The following is a 17,101-nucleotide window of genomic DNA, read 5'->3' as shown; positions in this document are numbered from 1 at the left end:
TGGTCTATCTCTGGTTCTCACAGGCCTGCTCCTCTCTAGTTGCCTAGTCTCGGTGTGATGGCTGCCTTCTCAGAGGGGACCTCCCGACCACCTCTTGAAGTGGATTCTTCCCTGGTACTCTCGCCATAATATCCTCTACGGTCATGTCACACAATTTTCTTAGTTTTGAAATTAGATATGTATGCTTTGACACTTTTACTGCTTGACTGCCCGATGCCACACAGCTAGTGCCTTGAGAGTAGGAAAGAGTATTATAAACCCAGTGCCTGGCATGGGCCTGGCACATATGAAATGAGTAAAGAGACGTTTGAATGTTATTACTCCATCCCCACTCTTCATTGTACTACCTCTCCTCCACTAGCGCCACATAAACATTTTTACAGGAGTGGAAAGATTAAAATGAATAACAAGTAAACGCTGATAAGAATGCATAAAAATTCAAAATGTAAGGCCAGGCATGGTGGCTCATGCCTGTAATCCCAGCACTTTGGAAGCTGAGTGAGTGGATCACAAGGTCAGGAGTTCAAGACCAGCCTGGCTAACATAGTGAAACCCTGTCTCTACTAAAAATACGAAAAATTAGCCAGGTGTGGTGGCATGCATCTGTAATCCCAGCTACTCGAGAGGCTGAGGCAGGAGAATTACTTGAACCCGGGAGGCAGAGGTTGCAGTGAGCCGAGATCACACCATTGCACTCCAGCCTGGGTGACAGAGTGAGACTCTGTCTCAAAAAAAAAAAGAAAAAAATCAGATTGTAGCCTTAGATGTGATATGCTACGCTGTGGAAAGACTATGCTCTGTGGGCGGTGGGGCATTTGGAGGCTGGTGAAGTGTAGGCGCCTCAAGGGTGATTGTGCCTGTGTGTCCCAGGGTGTGCTTCACAGCAGCAAAGGCTGTTTGAGTGTGGAGGGGCACTGAGAAGGAATTTCACAGATCTTAAAACTTTTTCCTCTGACTCTGCTGAAGTAGAAAACTCTCTAAACATTTGTTCCCCCTCTCTCTGTTTCTGGAGGGAGGCATTTTATTCAACGTGATTTGTGGGGTAATATATTTAAATTTCTGAGCACTGTCTGGTTTTGTTCTTCCATTCCTCATGGTGGGCTAACTTCTGACAACATTTTGGAAGAGAACAGAAGCAAGACCAAAAATATGCATTGCCTGCCCCCACCACCCGTCCCCATGTGCTTTAGATGTCAGGCATCAAACATCCCAGAACAAAGCCACCAATTCAGCCCTGCTTCCTTTGACTTGCTTCTCACAGTGACAGATATTGGTCACAATTTCCCCTCAGCAACTTCCCTGTGTACTCCCAGGAAAGTCCCAAATGACATGCCCAGTTGGCAGACCCCACAGACCGATGTGGCTTGTGAGGGGCTTGGCATGGTGTGTAATGTCAAATGTCTAATGAGACATTCTAGAGCTGCTGAGAGGGGGAGATTCTGCGTCCCTCCCTATCCCCCCGCCCCCCACGAGCTCCTGAGAGAGGGAGTCTCCCTGGGGTTCTCTAAATAGCTTCTGAGGCTTTAAGAACAAAAGCCACACAGAGCCGGGCTGGCAACAGCTGTGGCTAATTTTATTTTCATCAGGCAGTACCCAAGGCAGGGATGCCTGAGAGAGACTGGGAAAAGAGTATGTTTTGTTTCTCTGTTCAGCAGTTAGTCACACACCAAAATTTGAAATGGCTTCAACTTAGACGTTTTGGAGAGAAGAGAAACAGGTGAGAGAGAGAGAGAGATTATGAAGCATAAACTGACCTCTAAATAGATGATCCATACTAAAAGTATTGTAACTGCACATAACAAGTACAAGTGGCAGGGAAGAAAACTAACACCAGAAAATGAACTCTGACTGTTGGCTAGGCATTATAGGAGTCACTTTACATTTATTATATCTTATTACATCCTCACAAAAATAAAAAGTAGGAGTATTTTTATTCCTCTTTAGGAAACTGAGGCTCAATGAGCTCAACAAACTTCCCAAATGACAAAGCTAATAAGTAGAAGACATAGGATTTAAACCTTGATCTGTCTGATTCTAAAGCTCATGCTCTTCCTATGAAACTTTGCTGTTACTATAAAAGGTCAAGTTGAAAGAAGCTTCCAATAACCAAAAAGTACTAAGAAATATTTTATATATATATTTGAGACAGGGTCTCAATCTGTCACCCAGGCTAGAATGTGGTGGTACAATCACGGCTCACTGCAGCCTTAGTCCTTCCACCTCAGCCTCCTGATCAGTTGGGAATACAGGTGTCTGCCATCATGCCCGACTAACTTTTTGTATTTTTTATAGAGACGAGGTTTTGCCATGTTGCCCAGGCTGGTCTCAAACTCCTTGACTCAAGCAATCTGCCTGCCTTGGCCTCCCAAAGTGATGGGATTGCAGGTGTGAGCCACGATGACTGGCCTACTGAAAAATACTAAGAAATATTTATTAAGTACCTGTCGTGTGCCAAGCACTATGCAAGGTGTTGTATTTCTGGGTGCTCCAATGGGCTTGATCCTAAATATTGCTAGTTAAAAGGGCCTATTGGAACATGACTTCTGATAATTTAAAGTATCATCCAAAGTCTTTAGTTGCATCAGTTAAGGTAATACAAGGTTGATTTAACAATAGTAAGGTACAGGGAGATCTTATTTGCTTTCATGCTTTCCTCTAACCTCATAGAGTTAGGGTTCCTAATTATCCTGGCTTTCATAACCTTCATCTTTCCTAATGCATTTTTCTAGTTTCCTTACTACCTTTTCTTCTTTTTTAAACACTCATCTCTTTAAAAAAATCTCCCTAGAAAATCATACTTGAGAATTTTTAATCGTCTTCATTTTCGCGATAGACACAAATGATTACATACTCCATTATAACTAAATGAGAAAGGCTAGAGAGGAATGAAAGACAAGATGAACACAGAAATAAGAACAGAGCCAACATCATTTTCTAAACTAAACATTACTTTTCTATACAAATTATAGAAAGAATCAGGTATAGACTGACTATATACATGGTAGTGTCCAAAATTGGGATAATGTAATAAATATGAATAGTAACCATGAAATGCCTTCATAAACCTCCCATTTGGACTATTATAATACATCTTATTTGAAAAATTCTCCTAGTAAATCATGCAGTGGTTTCCCAATTACAACCCAACAGTGAACATTTTACGTTATAATTCTGCCCACACACTGGGTGTCCACTGCGCTTAAGGAGCTTTAAGCTTTTAAATTAAAGCTACATATCTGTGTAACAGTTGGAATTTATTTCCTTAGGAATAATATCTGTCCTTTCAGCCATAGAACTTAGGAGACAAAAACATTTTCACTGATTTTGATACAAGTTCAAATTCTTTAGATATCATTAACATAAAACTTACCTTTAGATGTTTCCCAGAATACAAAAGAATCAATTAAAGACAAGCCTTGTTTATAATAAAATGTAGTTAATTCCAGCCAATCGGCATCAAGCGTGCTAATGACTGATCCTTTTCTGGTTACTTTCATTGACAGGATGCCTTCCTGATAGGTCCAGGAGGCTGAATCATCATCAAAAACATTGAAGACTGTATACAATTTGTTGTCTGAGGCTAGGCATTCAGAAGGAGAAAAAAGGGGGAAAATTATAATTTTATTGATTAAAGATTCTTAATTTTCTCACTAGTCATGAGATAGTCCAAGCATACAAACAAGCACTCAACTTAATGAAATGTCAATATTATGTTTGCTTCAGCCTATTTTTTCAAAGAAATGAAAAATAGATACAGTTGAGGCTACTATGTAGTATCCTCTAATTCTATTCTCCAGAGATAAGTACTATAATGAAGTTGGTGTTTATTATTCTCATGCAAGCTTTTATTCTTTTAATACATCTTTCTATACCCACAAATTATGTGTAACATTTTAGAGTTTGAAAACATTAAAAAAGGTATCCTACTGTAGATATGAACTGACTTTTTGTTCAACATGCCTTTAAAATGTAAACAACCATATAGACCTTATTCATTTATTTAAACTGCTACATAGAATGCCAATGTTCTATTCTCCTTTTAGTGGACATATCCATTATTTTCAATTTTTTTTGTTATTACAAACTTTCTATCTCCTTGGACACGTGTGAGACTGACTCTAGAACAGACATGGAAATGCTAGATCATACCTTCTACTTTACTAGGAATTAGCCAATTCTTAACTTGGGGTCAAAGGATCCACACCTATAGTTGTGTTTTAGGAAGTTTAACATCATCTGTATGACAGACCAAAGTATCTGGGTTCCATGGATTTCACCAGATACTCAAAAAGGTCTTTTGTGCATTCTCCCATTCTCCCTCCTCTAATTAAAAACCACTGCTACAGAAATGTTATTGAGAAGTATATAGTTTAAAAGTACAGAGAAAGAGAGGAATCTAATGATTGATAGTTACATTAAGTACTATATTGGATTTAGAACTTAAAGGACTAGAAATAGACATCTGATTTGCTCAAAGTGAGGGTGGGAACTCATGGAGTTTAAAGGTAGCACTGGGCGGAAGATAGTGAATAGCTCTCCTACTGTAATTCCAATATCTCTTGACCACTTTTACATTTTGATATGGTTTGGCTGTATCCCCACCCAAATCTCATCTTTAACCATAGTTCCCATAAACTCCACATGTTGTGGGAGGGGCCAGGTAGTGATAATTGAATCATGGGGGCAGTTTTTTGCATTCTATTCTAGTGTCAGTGAGTTAGTTCTCACAGGATCTGATGGTTTTTATAAGGGGTTTCCCCCTTTGCTAGTCTTTCATTCTTCTCTCTCCTGCCACCACGTAAAAAATGACATGTTTGCTTTGCCTTCTGCCATAACTGCCAGTTTCCCAGGGCCTCTCCAGCCATGCTGGACTGTGAGTCAGTTAAATACCTCTTTCTTTTACAAATTACCCAGTCTTTATTAGCAGCATGAGAACAGACTAATATACATTCCTATAATTTTTACATTGCAGAAAAATCAGGGAAGTTGTTAGCTAGGGGAACAGGTGAAAAAAGAGGATGATGGTGGTGGTGGTGGAGATGGGTGAGATCTAAGTTGGTAAATGCTCCTAGTTATTTTTTCAGGAGGTGCAGCTTATGTGGCTAAATGAATCTCTGCCATGTATAGGATAATAAGCACATCAAAACATGACCCAGAAAGCCTGATACCAAGGCGTGCTCCTCCAGTGCCAAGACTGATTGAAGGATCAGTTAATAGCAGTTAACAGAGTTTATTCTGTGCCAGGCACTGGGTCAAGCACTTTGTAGACATTTCTTATTTACTTCCCATAATAACCCAATAAGGAAGTTCCTATTACCCTCTTTTTATAAAGAAATTGAGATATCTGATTCCCGAGCGTATGTGTAGCCTTTGCTTTTCTCTGATAGTGCTTTTTTTAAAGCATGCCCACAAAGGTATCAGAAAACTTTGAATTGTCCTAAATGCATGAATAAAATATTCTCAGTTTCTTGGGAAAACTTGCTAGCTGGCACAGAAGAATGCAACGGTTGTTCAAAGTTATTTTAGAATGCAGGCACTATTGTTATATTAATTGTTTCATCACGATGTGCCAGTTTCATATTCTAGTTGATGATCAAAGAAAGCCAATTAATTTCAAAGGTGAAAATCATCCATGAAGTGGGAAAGGCCAAAACAAAAATTCCCACACGCTGTTTATTAGTACAAACATAGATCAGAACAGCTTTTTAGACTTAATAGACTCACTTATTTAGTACACATGTACAGCCTCCAATTTACAAGGGAATTTTTTATGACTAGATGGAAACCAGTCTTCAACACAAAGTTTCATTATGTGGATGGCATTGTATGTCCTGCCAGACACAAATGTCTAAAAAACTGCCCTGCCTTATTGCTGGCTGTAATAACTTTTAAAAATCATGACAAGTTTACATTAGTTCATTTAGTCGTTATAATCTTTAGCCACTTACTTTGCCTCCTATTTCTGAAAGAAAACCTCAAAAATGTATTTTGCTTAAACTATAGTATCTTTTCTTTCAACCAATCGTATCTATTACCTTCTTCCTTTCTTGATTTAGAAGAACTGGGGCTGCCATTTTGTCCCATTTGATATTGTCCACTATCATGATGAAGTTCTTCTTCAATTCCACTTTCAGATGACTGCCCGCTTAATGTCCCTTCATTCCAACTTCTACAGTTTTCATCTGAACCATGTCTCACATGTAGCATTGATTCTATATCTCCATCATGGTTGGTTCCATTGCAGAATTTAGATGGAGAATAATGCTGTGATATGAATCCAACAAATTTCATTCCTCTTTTAGCAGCGACATTAATCTGATATATAAAAAAATGGCAGAATAAAATGTAAGCTCTATTTTCAGTGATTACTTTATCAATTAACCTTTAGGCTTACCGAGGAAATCCACTAGAATATGGAGTAACTTGATTAGTAACAAAAAAACTCATTCATAAACCAATTAAGCACCTGTAAAATAGCACTGCTCCCAAGACCATGCCACACAATCATCATGACCTTCAAACAGAACCAAATATACTTTAAAAATTATGAAAACAGGAATTATTTTTTCTCTGAAGGGCCACTGTTTGGGAAGAATAATTCTGTAGCATGATTTTTGCAGACCATTTAACAATGATGTCTCCAGTTGGAGCAAAATTAATACCTAGTCCAAGAAATCCCTAAAACTAACATTACCAAATACATCTTCATTAATAAACAAGATTTATTAATTTAAAAGCAAAAAACATATAGTTTTGTTTATTTGATGGTAACAAAGAAAAATGTTAAAAGACTGATTCTAGACAAACATGTAGGTATAAAGCATAAGCTCAATTCATACCACTACTCTTACAAAGCTTTCTGATCAGCTTATGTCTTTATTCTATTGTCTCCTCTCTGGCCAAATACATAGGATTAGATTCAATCCTATCAGTTAAAGAATAGGATTCTAATGCATATGCTATAATACCAGTGAAATAATTTTTGAGAACGTAACGCTTATTTTCACACTCAGCACTTTTCCCATTGACATATCTGTAAGATTTAACTCTTATTTAAATATAACAGCCAAAAACCTAAGGCATGTTCCTCTATGCTTTTACTTCATTTCTTTGTTCTATTTGTCTTCTTCATGTGTTCAACTGGCAGCTCCTTTGAAGGCAGGGACTATGTCTTATCCATCTTTGTATTGCAGTTTTTTGCACTCATAGGTGCTGTATAAGTACTAGTTAAATTAGTTAAATGAAGAAATAGCAATGTCTTTGATATGGCTATGGTTTTAAACATTTAAATTAAATGTTTTAAATGTTACCTGGAAGGAGAGGAGAGAATTATGATGGAGATTGCAAATGCAAATATTTAGAGTCAGAATAAAATGGAATGAGAAAAGCCAAGAGGAACTGGGGCAGAACAGAGAGCAATGCCCAGTCAATGGGGATAACTTAATTCACTCAGCTCCAGCTTTGATGTAATAACCAAGTGAGTTAGAAGAAATGTGCCACACACTGAGTTTCAAATTAAGAGTCCTTTTTATTAGCTGGTGACCAAGAGATGGCTAATGCTCAAAGTTCTCTCAGCCCCGAGGAAGGGGTTTGATTTTCCTTTATACCTTAATTTAGGTAGGGGAGGGGGTACCTAGCTGAAGTGGAATTTTACAGAAGCAGAACAGGCAAGTTAGCTAGTAATCAGCGGGGAGGAGGTTCCCAGGATTGTTGGTTGCTAAGGGTATTTCCAAACAGTCACCAAGGGGAGTTCAAAGAGAGTTATACACAATAGCAAGTGTGCTTGCCAAGCAGGATGCAGTTACATTGGTTATATGGTAGGACAAGCACAGAGTCAGCGTGACAGAAGCACAGCATCAGTGTGGCCCAGTTATGCACCCAAAGAGGCTGTAGTAGGGAGGGGGAAGCTAGGTTTGCAGCTAAGATGGAGTCAGTTAGGCTAACCCAGGTTAGGTTATTACAGTGAAGCAGGAGAATTCTGAGAAGGGGGAGAGAGTGTGGGTGTGTGGAGCTAGGACAAGGGACTAGAGCTGGTGAAATAGTATTTATTCCTACGAATTAACATATTGAGATTGTAACCATTTAAAATAACCACAAATTTTCCTTTATATCAGTTGTCCTGGGAGAGAAGAAGAAGGAGGGATAGAGACATAGCATTCTGCAGGTAGAAATGGGTGAATTTATTGTCAGTGCTTTCTCTAGGTCTCATTAGCTGATTTCAGTGAAAAGATGCAGAAAAGCTTTTTTTCTTTTTCTTTTTCTTTTTTTTTTTTCTTGAGACAGAGTCTCAATCTGTCACCAGGCTGGAGTGCAGCAGCGCAATCTTGGCTCATTGCAACATTTGCCTCCCAAGTTCAAGTGATTCTCCTGCCTCAGCCTCCTGAGTAGCTGGGACTACAGGCATGCACCACCACGTCCAGCTAATTTTTGTATTTTTAGTAGAGACGGAGTCTCACCATGTTGGCCAGGATGGTCTCGATCTCTTGACCTCGTGATCCGCCCACCCTGGCCTCCCAAAGTGCTGGGATCATAGGCATGAGCCACCATGCCTGGCTGCTTTTTTCTGTTACTAGGAAATTTTATCTGGAAAGGTCTGGTAACAAATATAATATTATTATTTTTTTCCATTTTTCAAATTGGAGGATTGTTATTTTTAAAATGCTATTTTTAGTATAAAATTCTGAGAAACCTAATTTTAAAATTAGAGTGAACACTGGTATAATGTTGGAACTTAAAAGTTAGCTGTTCAACAACCAACTCTACACAAGGCAGCCACTCAAAAATAATATTTTGCATTCATCTGTGGCTCTTGTTCATACCTGGAGCAATTGTCAAATATTTCATGTGCTATGTTTCCTGAAGCTTTTCTTTTAATGAAATAACCCCGTTACTCGAATTGCTGAAATAACAGTACTTTCCTGTTTAAACAGATCTTTAACTGTGTCCAGGAAATCAAATGCAAAACAAGGGCTCTGATGGTGATCTATTAAGACTAAATTAGTAGCTACATTTTTGTTTTCAAAATAAATTTGCTGGAGTGGATTTATTACCAGAAAAAAAACTTCCCAGACTAATACTAATAAACAATATGCATACTTTGTTTCCAAATTGAGTCTCAAAGAGTTTTCCTAAAAACCCTTATTGAATTGTGTGACTTTGTACCTAAATGGAAAATAATCATTAGCAACTATAACTGGCTACCCCCAAACCACAGATAATCATACATACATGGTATTTTAAAACTTGGAGGCAACAAGAGAAACAAGTGAACATGTTTCACAGTTTCTTACCTGAAAGAAAATGCCTTAGGTTTTAGCTGTATTTAAATAAAAAGTAAAACTTTATAAATATGTCAGTGCAATGGAAAAAAAAAACTGCTTTCACTATAAAATTTCATCAATTCAGAATATTTATGAATATATAACTTTTTTGTTTTAATCAATACACATATAGCATTCAACTTTTCAGTTAAGTTTCAATTAAGTTATATGGTATAGGTTTTTCTATCTTGACAGTCAATATAGTTGTCATGCTTAATGCCTGTGAAATACTCTTTTATATTAATCTGCCATCATCTCTTTCAAAGTCTTCCAGTTATTGAGAATTTGGACCCTTATTCACTGTTGATTAAATATCTTTATATAAAAATGATTTTTCCCATTTCAGTTATTTTCTTTTTTTTTTTTTTAAAGATGGGGTTTCACCATGTTGGTCAGGCTGGTCTTGAACTCCCAACCTCAGGTGATCCACCCGCCTTGGCCTCCAAAGTGCTTGGATTACAGGCGTGAGCCACCACGCCCGGCCTTCAATTATTTTCTTAAAATAAATTCCTAAGGAGGGAATTACAACATAAAACAGGATTCACGGCAGGGCGTGGTGGCTCACACCTGTAATCCCAGCACTTGGGAGGCCACGGCAGTAAGATTGCTTGAGACCAGGAGTTTAAGACTAGCCTGGGAAACACAGACTCCTGTTTTTACAAAATAAAAAAATTAGCTGGGTGTTGTGTCACATGCCTGCAATCCCAGTTACCAGGGAGGCTAAGGCAGGAGAATTGCTTGAGTTGGAGACTTTGAGACTGCAGTGAGCTATGATTTTACCACTGCACTCCAGATTATTTTCTCTTAAAAAAAGAAAGCAAGACAAAACAAAACAGGATTTATGATTCTTCTTACTAAATAGATATTCAAGAATATTGCATTAATTTGTTACAATTCCACTTGCATTATGAATGTTAACTTTTCTTTGTTTTTATTATTGTTATTATCAGAGATACAGTGTTGCTCTATCACCCAGGCTGGAGTGCAGTGGCTTGATCACAGCTCACTGCAGGCTCACTTCTGGGCTCAGGTGATCCTCCTGCCTTACCTTCCTGAGTACCTGCTACTACAGGCACATGCCACCAGGTCCAGCTGATTTTTTTTTTTTTCTTCAGGTTTTGTAGAGTTGGAGTCTCACTATGTTGCCTAGGCTGGTCTTGGAATTCCTGACCTCAAGTGGTCCTCCCACCTCAGCCTCCCAAAGTGTTGGGATTACAAGTGCGAGCCACCACACCTGGACTTAACTTTTCTTAAAGCTTTGCTAACACTCGATTTTAATTAAATTTCCTGGTTTAACACTGGTGAGTTCTCAGTTTTTATTTACATTAAATATTATTAGGTTGAACCTGTTACCAAGTGTCTTCTAATTATTATTATTTTCTTTTTGAGACGGAGTTTCGCTCTTGTTACCCAGGCTAGAGTGCAATGGCGCGATCTCGGCTCACCGCAACCTCCGCCTCCTGGGTTCAGGCAATTCTCCTGCCTCAGCCTCCTGAGGAGCTGGGATTACAGGCACGCGCCACCATGCCCAGCTAATTTTTGTATTTTTAGTAGAGATGGGGTTTCACTATGTTGACCAGGATGGTCTCGATCTCTTGACCTCGTGATCCACCCGCCTCAGTCTCCCAAAGTGCTGGGATTACAGGCTTGAGCCACCGCGCCCGGCCCGTCTTCTAATTATTGATGTTTCTCTCTTTTATATTTGCTGTCCATGGTCTCTGTCTATTTAAGATTGCATATTACTTTTGTGGATTTGTATTCCTTTCCTGTGATGTATATTTTGAAAATGAAGCTCCCATAGGACACATCTGTTGCAGATTTCCCTTCGATTCTTCCTTTTTAAGCTTAATTTTCCTAGTAGAGTTAAGTTATATTTATATACTCAAACTCCTTAACGTAGTCATTGCATGTATTTACTCTTCATTTTCTTTTTTTTATATTAAAAATTACCTTTTTATCTCGTCTGAAATGTGGAATTTATTCTCTACAGAGCAATTGTCTACTTTCCCAACAGCATTCATTAAATAATGGTTGTTCCTCCATTTTATTTCATCAGGTTTGTCATTAAACTTCTTATATTTGTTTATATTTAGTTCTGGTTGTCCATTTTGTTTCACTGGCCTGTATTTCTGTTTTAAACTCTTTTCAATTTGACACAAGTGCTTTGATGTGTTTTAAATTCTGGTAGAAAAGTTACCTGTTATTTTCCTATTCTTTATTTCTCTTTTTTCTTTTTTTATTCTTCCTAACATATTCTATCATATTTTTATTTTTGTATCTCTTTTTTTTCATTTTCCTATTCTTTTTAGGGTAAAAAAGAAAATTGATGAAGAAGAAATACCAAATGTTTCTCAATAGTCCATGAAAACGTGCATAAATTTAGTACCTTTTCTATCAGTTCTTTTGCTACGTCATTTGTTTGTGCCTCAGAAGTTAGAGGACATTCCTCAATCACAAGCCTTGGGCGTCTTTGTCCACTCGGTGCTGCTGAATTCTTTGGGCTGTAACAGAGGGAATATGTTCATGATTGGAGGCCAATTGCTGCTTTTCAGCTAATATGCCCATGTGAAAATTAGTGAGCAACTCACAAACTAGGTCAAGGTAATCGTTTTTTGTTATTTCAAGCCTGATGGCTATCTTCTTACATAAAAATACCAGAAAAACACAATAACTTCTCTTAACTCAAATTTCCTTAAACTGCTATTAATTTAATTTGTAATTTAGAAAGAAAGAAAAGCTTCAAGTCTGTTGTTCTAATAAAAGTTATAAGAAATAATTTTAGATTGTTGTTATAGCTCATCAAACAAAAGCACAAGTAAAAATTCTAGTTAAATGCAGATAAATATTGCCCTTTTTCCTTTTTCTTCTTTTCTGATCTTTTTTCTTTGCTTATTCTTAGCCTTGCCAGGATACTGCTAAGTCTATCTGAAGTAATTTTAAAAGCAGAAAAGATAATTCACACATGGTTGATAAGATTTGTAATTAGGACATGAGCATTACTACTGTCCAAAAATGTCATGTTTGCTTAGTAATGCTTGAACTAGTAAATATCTGATGAGGCTTTATATTTTAGTGAAAGCGGAAGCCTGTACACTCCACCAGACATGTTTAAGTATGCAATTACTTCGTGGGAGACAGTGTCCCTTAAAAACATGCCTGGATTTTTTTTTTTTTTTTTTTTTTTTTTTTGAGACAGAGTCTTGCCTCGCTCTGTCACCTAGGCTGGAGTGCAGTGGCACGATCTCGGCTCACTGCAACCTCTGCCTCCGGGGTTCAAGTGATTTTCCTGTCTCAGCCTCCTAAGTAGCTGGGATTACAGGTGTGTGCCATCACGCTCAACTAATTTTGTATTTTCAATAGAGATGGAATTTCACCGTGTTAGCCAGAATGGTCTCGATCTCCTGACCTCGTGATCTGCCCTCCTTGGTGTCCCAAAGTGCTGGGATTCCAGGTGTGAACACCTGGAATCCTTTAAGGCCCTTTCTTGTCTTTTTTTTTTATTTTTTTATTTAAAGTTTCCTATTTTCTTGGTTTTCCTCTAATTTCATTTTTCCTTCTCTGCTTAGCCCTCTCATAAAGTGATTGTTGTTGATCCATCACAATAAAGAGAAAACACAGTTTTTTCCCTGGTCTTTGAGATGGTTTTGATATACAGTCATGCACTGCATAATGATATTTCTGTCAACAATGGACCACATATGCAGTGGCAGTCCCATCAGATTAACGTATTTTTACTGTACCTTTTCTATCTTTAGGTATGTTTAGCTATACAAATACTTATTACTGTGTTATTATTGCCTACAGTATTCAGTTGGTAACAGACTGTACAGGCATGTAGTCTTGGAGCAATGGGCTACATCATATAGCCTCGGTGATAGCAGACTGTTCCATCTAGGTTTGTGTAAGTGCACTCTATGATGTCCATACAATGATGAAACGGCCTAAGGACACACTTCTCAGAATGCATCCCTGGCATTAAGTGACATATTAGTTGAAGAGTTACGTAAAAAAATGTAATGTGTTAATCTAAGATATTTGTCCGGTTATCTTTATTCTTCATTGGAAAGAGCAACAGTATTTTACCATGAAAACCATCAAATTTACAATCTAGGGTGCCAAAAATGGTTGCAGTATTGTTTGAAAAAGTAGCTATTAAAATAAAAAACACTACAATGGTTAACCTTTAAATTCTATTTTGGGAAAAGGGCAGAGGTCTATCCAACTTGTGAGAACTTGTCATAGTAGGTCTTTCTGTTATTAAAAGTTTTAGAATGAGCTGGGCACAGTGGCTCATGCCTGTAATCCTAGCACTTTGGGAGGCCGAGGTGGGTGGATCAACTGAGGTCAGGAGTTTGAGACCAGCCTGGCCAACATATTGAAACTCCGTCTCTACTAAAAATACAAAAAATTGCCAGGTATGGTGGCGAGCACCTGTAATCCCAGCTATTCGGGAGGCTGAAGCAAGAGAATAGATTGAACCCTGGAGGCCGAGGTTGCACTGAGCTGAGATCATGCCATTTCACTCCAGCTTGGGCAACAAGAGCGAAACTCTGTCTTGAAAAAAAAAAAAAAAAAAAAAAAAAGCTTTAGAATATAGAGATAGTTTCTGTTGCCACTATTAAAAAACAATGCAGGACAGTCAGAAAGTTTAGTGAAAGTGGACCTGGTGGGTCTGGTCAGCTCTTTAGCTCAGTGATAATATCAGTAGCTCACTGCTACTCCTGCAGCTGCTGAAGTGCCTACAGAGCTTCCTGGTGCCTCTGGAATCTATTTTGCTTTCCTTTTGTTCATTGACATTCTCACTTAGGACCCATTTGTCTGCAAGAAGCAAAAATTAACCAGGAGTTTTAAGGAAGGAGGTGTAAATTTCCTTGCTCTGATGCAGGTTCCACTGCTGGAAAATGTGCTTTAAACTAAAACCCCCAAGTATCCTTTCTTTTCTGTCACTTGATTCAAAATTTCTTTTTCATTTAGACAAAGAGAACTGTCACTCTCACCTGCTTCTTTCTTGAGCAGCGTGCTTACCTTAATTTCAAGCGTGATAGCACCACTCTATAGAGGTAACTTGCAGGTAGGTGTTTTCGCTGCCCCACAGGTTGTATAACAGGATGAATAGCCCCAACAATATATCCTTTAAGATAATAGTCTTCCACTTTTGTTACGATATCTAGAATTGAATTTATCTTGATGACTGCTGGGTTTGATGAAGCTGAAATATCAAAGGCAAAGAGAAATTTGCACATTCATAAGATTGAATTATACATTATTTCTACCTATGTGTGATAATACTAATGAGTAGGAAAAGATCTTGGCCAGGTGCAGTGGCACATGCCTGCAATCCCAGCACTTTAGAAGGCCAAGGCAGGAGGATTGTTGAGCCCAAGAATTTGAGACCTGCCTGGGCAACACAGCAGGAACACAGCAGGACCCTGCCTATGAAAAAAAAGAAAAAAAAAAAAAAAAAGAAAAGAAAATCTCTCCAATGGCTTAATCTCAAATAAATTTAATTTAACATGTATTTACACTTAAACATTTTTTTGAGATGGAATGTCATTCTGTTGCCTAGGCTGGAGTACACTGGTGCAATCTTGGCTCATTGCAACCTCCCTGTCTCAGCCTCCCGAGTAGCTGGGATTACAGGTGTGTGCCACCATGCCCAGCTAATTTTTTGTATTTTTAGTAGAGACAGGATTTCACTGTATTAGCCAGGATGGTCTTGATCTCCTGACCTCATGATCTGCCCTTCTTGGCTTCCCAAAGTGCTAAGATTACAGGTGTGAGCCTATATTTATACATTTTTAAAGTCATTTCAGAAAAAGGAAACGTGACGTTACAAGTTAGTAGACATATAATATCACCAATATGTCTAAAGCAGAAATACAATGTCTCACATGTTTTTTTTTTCAGTTAAGGCAGTTTCATTTTTAGGATTTCATCTGAGTGACTGTATTTCCATTAATAGATATTGAAGACATACATAGGAGATACAATAATTTGAAAAGCCAGTAATTTTTATGACTGGACAAGAGGAGATGCATAATTTCTTTTATTTACCTTTTTTTCTTTTTTGAGGGAGGATCTCACTTCACCCTCCAGGCTGGGATGCAGTGGCACAATCCTGGCTCACTATAGCCTCTACCTCCCAGGCTCAAGCGATCCTTCCATGTAGCTGGGACTATGTGTGTGTGCCACCACACCCCGCTAATTTTTGTATATTTTGTAGAGGCGAGGTTTTGCCATGTTGCCCAGGCTGATTTCAAACTCCTGGGCTCAAGCAGGCCTCCTTCCTTGGCTTCCCAATGTGTTGGGATTATAGGTGTGAGCCACAGCTCCCAGAAGAGACGCATAATTTCTCAAAAATAAAATTTATACCAACCTAATAATTAAAAATGGGAGAAATGGCATTTATTAAACAGCACTTGTCAAGTGCTTTCTTATTTCCAATTACTCTTTCAAAAGCACTGTGTTTTATCTGGGAAGCTAAACATATGATTTCTTATGGCACTGACATAAATGCTTGCGTAAAAGTGAATGGAAAAGTAAAGATGTCCAGTAGTTTTCTTTAATAAATAAAAATTCTAAATGTAGAGGAAATTTAAGTGCAAAATTGATTCACCATTAAACCATTCCTTGAAGAAGAGCAAATCTGTAGAAACTGTAGAAAAGCACTCTCTGTACAGACTTTAGAATAGTAAAAGGAAGAGAGTATGCTATTTGGGTAAATGTTCTTAATGTTACGGCAGTTATTAGTTTAAATAACAAGTTTATTTTCTACAACAGTATTTCTCATTGTATGAAAAACAATTAAGAATTAATATCTAGAAATAGACCTGCATTTTGATTATCTCTTAAGTAACGAGACATATGAAATTAATTCCAGATATGGGCCTAGTTGGCTGTTGACCTCTGTCAGTGTGGTGAGCGGTGTCCAGCAAAGAACTGCTGCTGATTGCCTGAGCACAGGAAAGAGGTTAAGAAGCAGATGAGGAGGAAGGGCCAGAGGAAATTCCCTCCTCCCCTGACATTGGTATCTATTCGATGAAACAGAAATCCACCATAACTTCAAAAACTAAAATAACACTCAACAGAAAAGTTACATAAACCAGGAAGGATCCACTTCCTCCAATTTTCACCCTCTTCTGGATTTAAGTTACTATTTTACTTACAATATATTTTCTTCATCATTATGAATAGGAATGAAAGCAAAGAGAATTATCCTGGACTTTGAAGAAACAGCTGGGCTTCCTTGTAAACAGTCCAGCCCTGCTTGGTGGTGTGGCAATTCTGTGATTCATTTGGTTTTACTCTTTAGTATTTTGACTACCAACTCTGATTTCTAAACAAAGGAACTGAAAAACTATAACAAAATGGAAGCAGCTCTTAAGACTGAGGAATGAAACATAACCTAAACTTATTTTTAGAACTATATACTAATCCTAAAAAAAATAAAGAAAATTGTTTACTGCAGGAAGTGGAAATGCCTTAGCGTGATACAAAAGCATCTTCACAGTCTGGCCTCTGCCTATTGATTCAGTTTCCACTCGTGTTATTCTTTCCCTTACATGTCTTGCTTTGGGATGCTGGAAGGACTTGGAGTTTCTGAACCTGCCACTCTGTTTCATGCCACCAGGCCTTCCTTTCCTTCCCTGTTCCCCCAGCTTGAGTTAATAATTCCTTCCTCTGGGCTGCCTATCCTTCTACTAGTGCCCTTATCAGACTGTATCATAGTTATTTATATGACTTTGCTGTTAGACTGAGAATTCCTTAAGGGAAAGGAACCT

The 17,101-nt window shown here is 38.0% G+C and overlaps 1 protein-coding gene across 1 annotated transcript in view; it reads right to left on the bottom strand.

The window, feature by feature from the left end:
* Positions 1–17,101, bottom strand: part of RFTN2 (raftlin family member 2) — a 68,046-nt gene that overhangs the window by 36,071 nt on the left and 14,874 nt on the right. The window contains exons 2-5 of the mRNA XM_039469885.2: positions 14,346–14,529; positions 11,707–11,821; positions 6,036–6,315; positions 3,371–3,580 (exon numbers count right to left, since the gene is read on the bottom strand). Coding sequence (XP_039325819.1) covers positions 3,371–3,580; positions 6,036–6,315; positions 11,707–11,821; positions 14,346–14,529 — 789 coding nt within the window. The remainder of the gene's footprint in view (positions 1–3,370; positions 3,581–6,035; positions 6,316–11,706; positions 11,822–14,345; positions 14,530–17,101) is intronic.

The sequence above is a fragment of the Saimiri boliviensis genome, chromosome 5 (genome assembly GCF_048565385.1).
Source record: "Saimiri boliviensis isolate mSaiBol1 chromosome 5, mSaiBol1.pri, whole genome shotgun sequence".
Classification (NCBI taxonomy): Eukaryota; Metazoa; Chordata; class Mammalia; order Primates; family Cebidae; genus Saimiri; species Saimiri boliviensis.
Note: the sequence above shows the minus strand (reverse complement) of the source record. Positions and strands in the feature narration are given on the sequence as shown.